General features: G+C 36.4%; 1 protein-coding gene across 1 annotated transcript in view; it reads left to right on the top strand.

The window, feature by feature from the left end:
• Window positions 1-12671, top strand: part of LOC140497106 (cytochrome P450 3A4-like) — a 43316-nt gene that overhangs the window by 12740 nt on the left and 17905 nt on the right. Inside the window, exons 6-10 of the mRNA XM_072597666.1 lie at window positions 3-91; window positions 4562-4710; window positions 5264-5391; window positions 6650-6722; window positions 8831-8991. Coding sequence (XP_072453767.1) covers window positions 3-91; window positions 4562-4710; window positions 5264-5391; window positions 6650-6722; window positions 8831-8991 — 600 coding nt within the window. The remainder of the gene's footprint in view (window positions 1-2; window positions 92-4561; window positions 4711-5263; window positions 5392-6649; window positions 6723-8830; window positions 8992-12671) is intronic.

Genomic DNA, 12671 nt, shown 5'->3' on the forward strand with positions numbered 1-12671 from the left:
AGATGTTTCCCATCATTAACCAATATGGAGATGTATTAGTGAAGAACATGTGGAAAGAAGCAGAGAAAAGCAAGCCTGTAACTATGAAAGAGTAAGTATGGGGCGACAGTTGGAGGAATCTGAGGAGCAACAGACTCTCTCCTGTCATCTTTCCTCAGAAACTGCAGCACCCACTTTTAGAGCTATTCTTTTGACTTTGTAATTAACAAAGCAAGGATAAAGGACAGCATAGTAAGATCTTCCCCTCTGAGGCTAAGCACCTTGATTAATCCATTGTTCATTGATGACTCTACTTTTGCTCCTTTTTTCTTTGTCTTTTCATATTCTGAACTCTTTGTAGACTGGCTCCCAAATTTATCATTGAACTAAGGTTTTAAGAAAGTTTAAAAAAGTTCTCCAAAATTACTAATGATCTTTTCTTATATTTAAGAAAACATTTGAAACTCTTTTCTTAACATCTTTCTTTGTCTCTTTCAGAAATTGTGTTTGGAAATATGTCCAAGTTCCTTTGAAGCTTTGCTTGTAGATTTTTTTGGATATATTTTCTTCTGAGGCTGTGTTTTGAATGCCTCTATCACCACCATAACTTTTTATTATTGAATTCTTTTTGCTTGTTAATTTTTTTCAACTTACTAACTTTAGACTTTATGTTAGTTCCAGGTTCTGCACATTTCTGGAGGGAATACATGGGCTGGTTCCATTGCAGCTTTCTTTCATTATTGGTTGTTTTATTATTCTAGGCTGCAAAGGCAACTTATGAGCTTTTGATGCTTCCAAGTAGTCTTAGATGAGGCAAATTCTGATCAATTCCTTTGTCTTTTCCCCTTCCCAGTAAGGTATGAGTTTTGCAGGTTCCTGACCTGTAATTGTGTCGGAGTCGTAACAGACTGCTGTTGTACTGAGGCAGTATCATCAAACTCTCCTGGTTTGGAGGAAAGGAACTGTAGGCTTCTCTTTCATCTGAGATTCTTTTCACTAGGCTTCATATTGGTCTGAAAGCTAGAGTCGAGAGCAAGCTCTTTTCCTGGAGTCTTAGGCATATTTTTGTTGCTTGTTTCTGAACTTCTCCCTTGATAGGGCCTGTGGCTGATCCTCACATCTGGGTTCTTGTCCCTTGCATATTCCACACTGCATCTGTGACCCAGAAAGGTGTCAGAAATAACATCCTGTCAATTGGCACCTGTTCTTATCCCCTACATGAGTTCCCAATGTCCCAGTATTTGTTTAGAACCTTTTATTTCCCTGGAACATGGTCTCTATTTGGTGGAATATTGCATAGGGCTAATTTCTGGCCAGTATCTGAAGACCTTTATATGCCTCCCTATGCCAAGCTAATCTGGATAAATGACTCATCGTTTTTTCACCTCGGATTTCCCAGTCATCAGCCAGTTTGGTCCCTTTTCTGGACAAGTTTTGGGGTGGATGAAACTCTCTTTGATTCTTGCTTCTTTTCCGTGTTAACTCCATCTCTATTACTGCTCAACTAATTTTCAAATCAATGACTTACTGTGAATTTTAATCCTTGATGGCCCCATTGGAGTATCCTATTTTGTTGACCACTTCCTCTTTCTGGATGCTCTCTGTTCTCTGTGTTTTATACTTCTGCTCTGTTTTGACCTTCCTCCTGTCTGCTTGATCATTCTTTCCTAGCCTCCTTTACTGAATGTCTATCCATAGAAACCTACTTATTGTGGCTTAGTCAGTTAAGAACAACTTGTTATTTAATTTATTAAGAAAAACATGAAAACACAATATATGGAAAAGCAAAAGAACTGGGGTTGTGGCTTACATTATCATATCCAGCAAAGCTTAGCATAATTCTGAGTGGAAAAAAATGGACATTTAATGAATTGTCACACTTTCAGTATTTTCTTTAAAAAAAAAAACAACACTCTGAACTTAATAGAAGATTTGACATATGAGAACCAAGAGAACTTTAAGACTAATTACAAGGGACTCAGTAACGACAGACCACTCATCTTTTATGTATGTAAAATGTAAAACTTAGATCTAAGATTGTTATTAGTTATTGAGCAGTTCATAAGAAAGATTAAGGTAGACCTGAGTATGATATGTTATTAAAAAATAAAACCATTTCAGAACAGATTAAAAGAGTAGTTATAGACATGAGATGCAAGAGGAACTACTGACACAGAGGGATTAGATGTGGGGAGGAAGATTGGTAGTCCTGGAATCCTAGTTTCATCAGGAATGGGTTCAAGAGGGAATAATACACATATATTTAGAAGAGAATAAAGTCTTCTAAATTCAGAAATAAATAAAATGTTCAAGGACAGGGAATGGGGAGAGGATAATGTAGGTATTTTTATAAGGGAAAGTGAGCAAGTAAGTTAAGGAGAGTATAGAAGGGTGTTTAGATTAATGGGAATGGGAGGATAAGTGAGGGATCCTTGAGGTGGGGGATATTAAGTAACAAGAGGGCAAGGTAGCAGGTAAAAGTAAAGTCGAAGATACACACAAGCATAGAATAAAGAATAAAGTAGAATTTGTTAGGGAAAAAGGAGCAGGGTTGGCAATCATGATCTTGGACCAAGTTAAGGCTAAAATAGATTTAATCAAAAGAGAAAAATAGGGAAGCTACACTTTGTGTCAGCCATATTTATCAACTTCTTTTGGGCTATTTAAAACAACTAGACAGTGTAAGGTGGGAATATTGCTATGAGGTATAAAATAATGAGTTGGTAGACTTAGAATAATATGGAAAGACTTGGACTTCTGAAAGAATAGGTCATCGACCCTCAGAGAAATAGATAAATAAGTATAGTACAGTCTTACATAGATGCGCATGAATATGTATGTTTATATATGACTATAATTATTGATAGTATATGTAGGTGGAAGTAAATATATATATATGTATATATATAGGGGTGTGTAAAAATTTGTGTGTATGTGTGACTTAATTGTATCCTTTGAGGGGGAAGGAAAGGGAAAATAGAACAAAGTAAAAAGTGTGCAGCAGAGAACAAAAGATAACCTACAAGAAAGCAAAGAAAAGATGGACAGTTCTCAATAAAAAGCTTTATATTTATTATATTGGCTTTCTTGAAAAGGAAATTTATTGCTATCTATTTAGAATCCTCTCTGACATTCTGCTGTGCACATAGCAATGCTCTTTTCTTTTTCTTATTTGGTACTATTTTAGCTTTAGTATTTAAGTTTGTTTCTTTTTTCTTTTCTTATTTTATATTTATGTAAAAAGTAAAAAAAATTAGAAATAGAAAAGAAATGATAAACTAGATGAAAACGTGAATTGACTTGCACAAAATATTGAAAAGGGAAATTCGCAGAAGCAAGAGAACATTGTTTATAGTAATATGCACGTTTTAAAAACAAATTTGAGTGGTAAGTAATTTTCTCTATTATAAATATCCAAATTAACTACACAGAACATATAAAGGAAGATGCTATCTGTATCCAAAACAATGACAAATAGAAATATGTATAAAGTGATTTCACATACAGAAACACACACATACATGCATATATTTGTTTCTAATAGTAGCCATCTCTTTGGGGGGAAAGAAAAAGGAAAAAATAAATTTTCATGATAACATTTTTATATATTTAAAAGAAATATCAAGTTTTTCATAACAGATGTGCACTTTCATGGTCTAGCATTTTTTCTTACTATAGCATGCTGTGGAAATGCTTATTTTATTCTATAAATTAAAAATAAAATATATGAAAATTACAAAAGCAAAGAAAAACATAGAGGTAAAGTGGGAATGATAGTGTCACTAATCTGAACAAGACAGAAGAATATGGGATCAAAGGTACAACTGTTACTACCTTCTCCTATGTGGTCACCTTCTTCTTCTGTATTTATCTTATAGATATTGATTTCTAATTTATATCTTTATGTATGTATCCAATTCCTATTTGTATATAAACTTCTTGAGGCCAGAGAATGTTTTTGCATTTTTCTCATATCTTCAGTATCTAGAATAGTGCCGGGAATATAGTTAACCTTTAGTAAATGATAACTTAGTACTTGAAAGTAGAGAGCATTCACACTGTGAGGAGGAAAATGTACCCCCAGTTAAATGAGGGAAACATAACCTTCTCTAACAGCTTAGTGATAGTACCAATCATCACTGCTATGCATTTTGTCATATGAATGTCCAAGTTATCATTCATTCATTTACTTATTCATTTACAAAATGCTTTTTAGCTTCTAGGTAGTTGAGGAAAAGAATCTTTTTTTTTTTTTTGAAATATCTCAGGCAGTAGATGCTACTGACCATTTTCAAGCTCATATACCTTGCTGACTTGAACATAGAGCACAGTTGGCAAGCCTGATCAGACCACATTAAAATGTAACAGTAAAATATACAATGAAATAAAAAAGAATACAGATAATATTTATGTGTGATTTTGTATTTTCAATATAAGGCTCATGGATATCCTTTGAAATGTTTCAGTGACTCTAATTTCTATTGAGTTTCATACCATATGTTTATTTAGAGCCTCACTTTGCTTGGAAAAGAAAGATGTGGTGTCTATTCTGAGTCTTTTTTTTCTTTTGCTTTCTCTCCAGCATTTTTGGGGCCTACAGCATGGATGTGATCACCAGCACTTCATTTGGTATCAGTGTTGATTCTTTGAATAACCAGAATGATCCCTATGTCAGAGAAATGAAGAAGTTAGTTGCATTTAATATTCTGGACCCATTCATACTTACCATGAGTAAGTTGGTTCTTCTTTTCAGAAATAAATACTTGAAAATCCAGTGGTCCTTACATTTCTGAAAATAACCCAATAGATTGGTTCATAGATTTAGAGATGGACAGAAACTTAGAAGCCGTCAAGTCTAACCCCCTTATTTAACAGAGGATTAAACTGATACATAAAGAGAATGCAACACAATCTCAAGAATTCTGGATATTCAACTCTTTAATTACTATTCTTTGGTGAGGGAAAGCTTTTAGAAAGCAATTGAACTAAACTGCCCAGGGAATTATTTGTTGATTGGGACAGTCATAAGTAGCTCAGCAGTTAGCCTAGAAGACCAGGGATGAGCACAGGTCACCTGATTTTAGAGAGAGATTCCCTTCCACTGTTGGGTTTTTTGACTCCCACCAGTTCACAGATAGTTGGTGATGTCTAAAAGGACATGAATAAACCACATTGTGACTTGTACCTCTTGTACCATCTCCCCATCTATACTGCAAATAAAGGTAATAGCATCTCATAAAATTCTACAATTTCATAAGGATTTATTTTTGTTTCTTTTTCTCAGTGGTCTTTCCATTCCTTACTCCTTTGTTTAAAATATTCGACATATCTCTGTTTCCAAAAGATGCAACAGAGTTCTTAGCAAAAGCAGTTAAAAAAGTAAAGGAAGAACGAATGAAAAGTTCACAGAAGGTAAGTAGGTGTTTTCAATGATTAGAATAAGAATATGTGTACTTCATGAACTGTTGTATTTTCTATCTCCACAGCAGAGTAAAAAAACCCCAACAATTTGTGTTCCATTTTACTTGATATTCATCTATGCTGACTATACGCATATTTATAGAATTTCAATTGACAGATATTTTTGAGGACTTTCTGTAATATGAAGAAGTGTTGCTTGGTGGCCTCTAAACTAATTTCCAGCTCTAATTCTATGTTCCCATTATTTCATATTTACCAGACCTTGAAATGTATGACTCTGGGGGTACAAAAAGAGAAAATACATTATCCCAGATCTCAACTAACTTACAGCTTCATAGGTGGGATAAGGCACATATCCAATATTATGCGGCAAATTAGTATATGACATTTAGCAGAAACCCAAGAAAAGAGGACATATCTTTATCTTTCATTTATAGACTCCCAAAATAGGCCTTGCTAACAATACCAAGAATTATATAAAAATGAGTACAAAATTTAAATGTGCCAGTTATGTTGTATTCAAATTCTTCATATGGACTCTTGGCTCAAATTTTGAGCATTTTACATTGGTGCACAAAGCTTCTCTTCTGAGGCCTTTTAATGGAAGGGCTATGACCCTTAATTCTTGAAGGCCAGTTCAGAAAAATACAACCTATTGTCTATCCCTGAAAGCTACAAAGTCTTCAAGGATTGGGTTCATCCATTGCATGTGTGCTGACCTAGGACCAATTGAACTGAGTTTGAAGAGGCATGTCCATTGCATGATGACACTGAGATAAATTTGTTTGCCTAGAGTGATCATGGAATACTGGCCAGGAAGTAAGATTGTAATTAGTGGTGTCCACATCAATGCTGTTATACGCTTTTGAAGCACTATCTTTCTATCTTTTCTGTCAGACTTAAGAGAATTAATTTTTGGAAAATCTTAATTAAAAAAAAAATTCTTCAGTGTCTGTTTCCCTTTCATTACCCTGGTGATTGGGACCGAATATTTTTAAAGCTTAGGAATCTGATTTGAAGTCTTTACTTTATTCACTCAAGGCTCAGGCTCTTTAACACTCCAATGTCCTTTGTGAAAGTGCCTTGAGTAGAATTTAAATTCTGCCATGAGCTGAGGCCACAGTGTCTCTTATCATTTAGATCTCCACTTGTCTATCATGCAGCAGGCATATTAATTTTCTGTGTTTATAGCTAATTCCTGCATTCTCAAATATTTTCTCAGCATTATTGGTTTCCATTATTTTTTCAGCACCGGGTAGATTTCCTTCAGCTTATGATGGATTCTCAGAATTCTAAGAGTTCAGAGAATCACTCTCAGAAAGGTAAGTTGGGCATGAGGGTGGCAACAAATTGGAATCTCGAAGCCATTCTCTGTGAAAGTATGCAAAAACTTCCAATGTGCTTTGACAATATAACAAATTGCAACAACAACATGGATGACGACAATGATGATGTTGCAGAGTTTTAAGATTTGCAGAGCAATTTGCTTTTATTACTTCACTAGATCTTCATAACAATTCTGAATGATTGGTGTCATTCTTTTTTCTGTTTTAGACATGAGTAGTCTAAGACTGAGAGAGGGTAAGCAACTTGCATTGGATCACAGCTGGCAAAACTTTGAACTAGGATTTGAACTCAGATCTGACTTACCTCGAAGTCCAACACTTTGTGGTGTCACCTAACCACCTCAGAAAGATGCTTGACATCTGTAGGATGAGCTAAATGAGACAATTTTCAAAATCTTATTTGTGTTTGTGATGTCATTTAGTCTGAAGCATAGATGGTGCCACTAAATTCCCTTTTTCATTTCATAACTAGGAACAGCAATGAGGTATAGTGAGGTGAGAAAATGCAAGTTTTTGAAGAGAAAAAAAAATCCGTGCCTTTATCCTATCTGTGCTCCTTAGTCCTTGTGTGACCCTGCACATATAATTTCTCTTGTCTAGATTGCTTGTCATAAAAGTAGTACATTAGGCCAGATGAATCATTTCACTGTCTTCTAGCTCTAAATTCTATAGTTTTACTCTATTGACTGTCCTAGCCCACATTTCTTTGAACTCAGCTGGTTGTACAGCTAGGTGGCACAGTGGGTAGAATTGCAGTCCCCAAGTCTGGAAGACCTGAGTCCAAATCTGGTCTCTGGATTATCTAGGTGACCTTGGGCAAGTCACTTAACCCTGTTTGCTTCAGTTTCCTTATCTTTAAAATAAGCTGGAGAAGGATATGGTAAACCACTCTGCATCTTTGTCAAGAACATGCCAACTGGGGTTAGAAAGAGTTGGACAGGACTGGAAAAAAAACTGAACAAAAATAACACAGGAAAGAAAAAAATAGGCTATTTTGAAATACAAGTTTCTCTTGAAATACAAAACTTGTGGGCAAACTGCTCAAATTGTGTTTTATTTAGTACTATTCACATTTAACTACATGTGGAATGTAGACTCTCCTATGCTATACCTAAATATTCTTACAAGAACTCAACCTGATGGAGGTAGCATATTTTCAGGGAAGGAGGAACTGGAGTTGAGAGTCAAAAGGCCAGATTCTAGACTCAGCTTCAGCCTCTTACCAGTTCGGTGACTTTGGAACATCATGTGACTGCCCTGAGTCTTAACTGCCTTTTCTGAAGAATGGAGAGAAACGTTCTTGCACTAGCAATATCACAGGCTTGTTTGGTGGTAAAATGAAATAATGTAGGTAAAATGTAAATCTTAAGCAGTATGGATAGAAAAACAATCCAAGTTTATTGTTACCTTCTAGATGCCTTCCTTTCATGGTGCCCATCAGAGATAGGATGTGTTGGGGTACAGTGGGAAGAGCATGGTCCCTGATGTTTGGGGAGCTGGGTTTCATTCCTATCTCTGACACCTATGAGACTTTGGTAAAATTATTTAACCTCTTCAAGTCTCATTTTATGTAACTGTAAAATCAAGGTGTTAGACTATACAAGGCTGTTGAGGTTCTTTCCAGTTTTAGGTCTGTGATCTCCCTTCAAACATCTCTCCTTCATATTTACTTTACTCCTTATGCAACCACTCTGCTGGCATTTATTCCCTCTCATCTGAAACATTGCTAGAGTCTTCTAATGTGTCTGTCCTTTGACACAGTGGACTAGAAAGTAGACAGAATTCACTGAAATGAAATTAATTACATTCACAAGCAGCAACTGAGGATGAGGCAGGTGTGTGGAAAGAACAGAACAGATATAGGAGAAATAAGGTTAAGCAATCCCTGTTAGACTTAACTTCTTTTGTTGTGATGATGAATTTGGTTGGAAAACTCCTATCATATCAATGAATGCATTTTTAGATCTCTTCTAGGTATTCTGGAGAGTCAAGCAGACGACTTTTGCAAATTCTTGTGATATTCCTGAATGAATTAATAAAGGTATAATGACTATGTCTGAATATCTCCCTTGCCTTTATTTCAGATCTGAGTGATGAGGAAATCCTGGCCCAATCCATTATCTTTCTTTTTGCTGGCTATGAGGCCACCAGTACAGTCCTTTCCTTCCTTTTTTACAACCTGGCTACTCACCCTGAGATCCAGCAGAAACTTCAGGAGGAGATAGATGCAGTTTTGCCCAACAAGGTGAGAAGATGGGAACAGAACTATCCCACCCCACTCCCCCAACTTACTTTCAATTCACCTGTTTGTCACATCTTCCAGTAGAAGCATTGTTATAATCACCTGTGCTGATTATTAGCTCATTACTGGAACGTAGTCAGGATTTGAAAAGGCAAAGATATATTGAGACACTTATGTTTAGATAAAGCTCTCCTTTAGAACAATGCAATATCTCTATTGTCCACACATTCACACGGCTGCTTCACAGCCCTTCCTCCACATAATGATACTCATTTATCATCTCTTACAAAATGTCTTTGTGACATGGGGTCTCTTCTCTACTGCTCACTTACTCTCTCTCACCTTTCCTTCTTTTATATTATGTTTTTTTGTCCCTTGCTTGTTCTCTCTTTCCCTACTCTCTTCTCATCTCTTTTCAGATTTTCACTCAGTCTCTCACGTGACTGATAACAGGGGTTATAAACTCTTCCTGGTGTCACAAGAAAAAAGGCCTTATGAATGGACATTTGAGTTTGTCCGTACACAGGAACCTCTTTTTGGTGCGCCAGGATGACCTCTCTCTATCACTCTTTGACCAAATTGAATAATTGCTATTAAGGGAATACTTAAACAGTCATTTCCCTACAAAGTCAGGAGATTGCCTTGAGAACATATTGAAATATTCCATTTAAACAGTGATGAGTGACAACGTTACAGTGGTGGCAGTAGGAATGGTGAGTAAATAAATTCCCAAAAGTAGTCCTACAGATCTCCTTGATCATCTGGTGAAGCCAAATGTAAACCTTTCTAATGGTGCTGACAACAACGTAGAACACATAAGAAAATAGGGACAGATTCTGTCTCCTTTTGGTTTGGGAACTGAACTTTTTTCTGCTAGCGATTTTCCCTATTATTCTGCAGGTTGCCAGGGTTTTTTTTTTTGCTTGGAATTTTTTGCTTATTTCTCCCATACTTCTTTTAAGTCCCATAATATTCTCTAAGCTATTAGAAATCTCAGAAGAGAAGGATATGTTCAGAGTTGTCTTTTCAAATAAAAAACTGTCTATATTATGTGTTGGGATGAATGTTGGGAAAGCTCTCTGTCCCACCTCTGAGTAACTTTCTAAATTCAACCATTATGGATACATTGCTTTGCATTTATTTTTGTTTTGAAGAACTTTCATGGTTTAAAATACTAAACTACCAGCGCATCCCCAAATTGATGGTAAGCTGAGAGTGAGGATTTCTAGAGTCTCAATAGAAGTTAGTCATTTTTGAAAGAATAAGCAGGGATGACAAGAAGTGGAAGCTGGGGAGCAATGAAGACACAGAAGTCTCAGGTTTCAAGTGTATCTAAAGTAAACTTAAGGGGTGGTGGTGGAGCCAAGATGGCAGAGTGAAAGCAGGGACTTGCTAGAGCTCTCCTTACAAAACCCAGCCAGATACCTGTAAAAATGACTCTACACATTCTGGAGCAGCAAAACACACAAAAAGATGGAGTTAAGCAAATCTCTAGCTCACAACAGCTTGGAAGGTCGACAGGAAGCATCTATTGCCCTGGACTGGGAGCAGAGCATGGTTAGTCTGTGTCTTGCTGACACAGATGGAACCTATGCAGACCTCAGTGGGACTGAATCACTAGCACCTGTGGTGGTTTCTAGACTTCTTGACCCCTAAACGCCTGGGACATATTGAAAGGTCAGTTGATAAAACCTACTGGACCAGTTTGAGAGAGTATGACCCAAGCCCCAGGAAAGTGAGGGGGTCAGAGAAGCCCACTGCAGGCACAGCAGCAGGAGGGGCAGCTGCAGCAGCTGTTTCTAGAGCTCTAGGCCCACAGATTGTGGGAGCATCAAGCAGCTGACAATAGACCACCCAACCCCTACTGGAAGCAGAGAATTACCTTGACAAAGAGCTCAAAAGTCAAGTAATTGACTGGGGAAGTGAGCAAAAAACAGGAAAAGATCAGACTATAGAATTTTATTTTGGTGACAAGGAAGATCAAAACATACAACCAGAAGAAGACAACAATGCCAAAGCTCCTGCATCCAAAGCCTCCAGGAAAAATATGAATTGGTCTCAGGCCATGAAGGAGCTCAAAAATGATTTGAAAATCAAATGAGAGAAGTAGCGGAAAAGTTGGGAAGAGCAATGAGAATGATGCAAGAAAATCATGAAAAATGAGTCAACTGCTTGCTAAAGGGAGCTCCTAAATGCAGAAGGAAATACACCTTAAAAACTGAGTAACTCAAATGGCGAAAGACATCCAAAAAAGCCAATGAGGAAAAGAATGTCCTCAAAAACAAAATTGGCCAAATGGAAAAGGACGTTCAAAAGATTTTATTTAATTTTATTTATTTAAGAAAGTAATTTCTTGAAAATTAAAATGGAGCAAATGGAAGCTAATGACTTTATGAAAAATCAAGAAATTATAAAATAAAACCAAAAGAATGAAAAAATATCAGATAATGTGAAATATCTCATTAGAAAAACATCTGACTTGTTAATTAGATCCAGGAGAGACAATTTAAAAATTATCGGACATCCTGAAAGTAATGGTTAAAAAATAGCCTAGACCTCATCTTTCAAGAAATTATCAAGGAAAACTGCCCTGATGTTCTAGAATCAGATGATAAAATAGACAGAGAAAGAATCCACTGGTTGCTTCCTGAAAGAAATCCCCAAAGGAAAACTCCTAAGAATATTGTAGCCAAATTCCACAGCTCCCAAGTCAAGGAGCAAATACTGAAAGCAGTCAGAAAGAAACAATTTGAGTATTGTGGAAACACAATCAGGATAACACAAGGTCTAGCAGTTTCTACATTAAGTGATCAGAGGATTTGTAATAAGATATTCCAGAAGTCAAAGGATCTAGGATTAAAACCAGGAATCAGGTAGCCAGTAAAACTGAATATAATACCTCAGGGGGAAAATTGATCATTCAATGAAATAGAGGACTTTCAAGGATTCTTTTTTATTTTTATTTTTTAATGTTTAACAATCACTGCCATACAATTGCGATTTTATCCCCCCCCCACCTACCCCCCACTACCCCCCTCCCTCCCCACGACTGCATACAATTCTGTATAGATTCTACATATACTTTCCTATTGAGTATATTTTCACTATAGTCATGCTATGTAGTCAGACTAAGATAAATGAAAGAAATCGTATAACAAATCAGAACATGATACACAAACACATACACATACACAAACATGATCTGCTACATTATGTGAATGACTTCCATGTTTCTCTCTCTGAGTGTGGAAGGCATTTTGCCTTGAGATCCACCATTGGGATTTTTTTTTTTTTGTAAGAAGTTCTTGTGTTATTACAAAAATCTAAGTCTACCAGAAAAAACTCTCACACACTGTGGTCGTTGCTGTGCATAAAGTTCTCCTGGTTCTGCTCCTTTCACTCAGCATCAGGTCATATAAGTCCTTCCAGGCCTCTCTGAAGTCTTCTTGTTCATCATTTCTTATGGCACAATAGTACTCCATTACATTCATATACCATAATTTATTTAGCCATTCCCCAATTGATGGACATCCCCTTGACTTCCAGTTTTTGGCAGCTACATAGAGTGCTGCTATAAATATTTTTGTACATGTGGGACCCTTTCCCATTTTTATGATCTCTTGGGAATATAGTCGTAGTAGCGATATTGCTGGGTCAAAGGGTATGCACATTTTTGTAGCCCT

This window comes from Notamacropus eugenii, chromosome 3, assembly GCF_028372415.1.
Source record: "Notamacropus eugenii isolate mMacEug1 chromosome 3, mMacEug1.pri_v2, whole genome shotgun sequence".
NCBI classification, from domain to species: Eukaryota; Metazoa; Chordata; class Mammalia; order Diprotodontia; family Macropodidae; genus Notamacropus; species Notamacropus eugenii.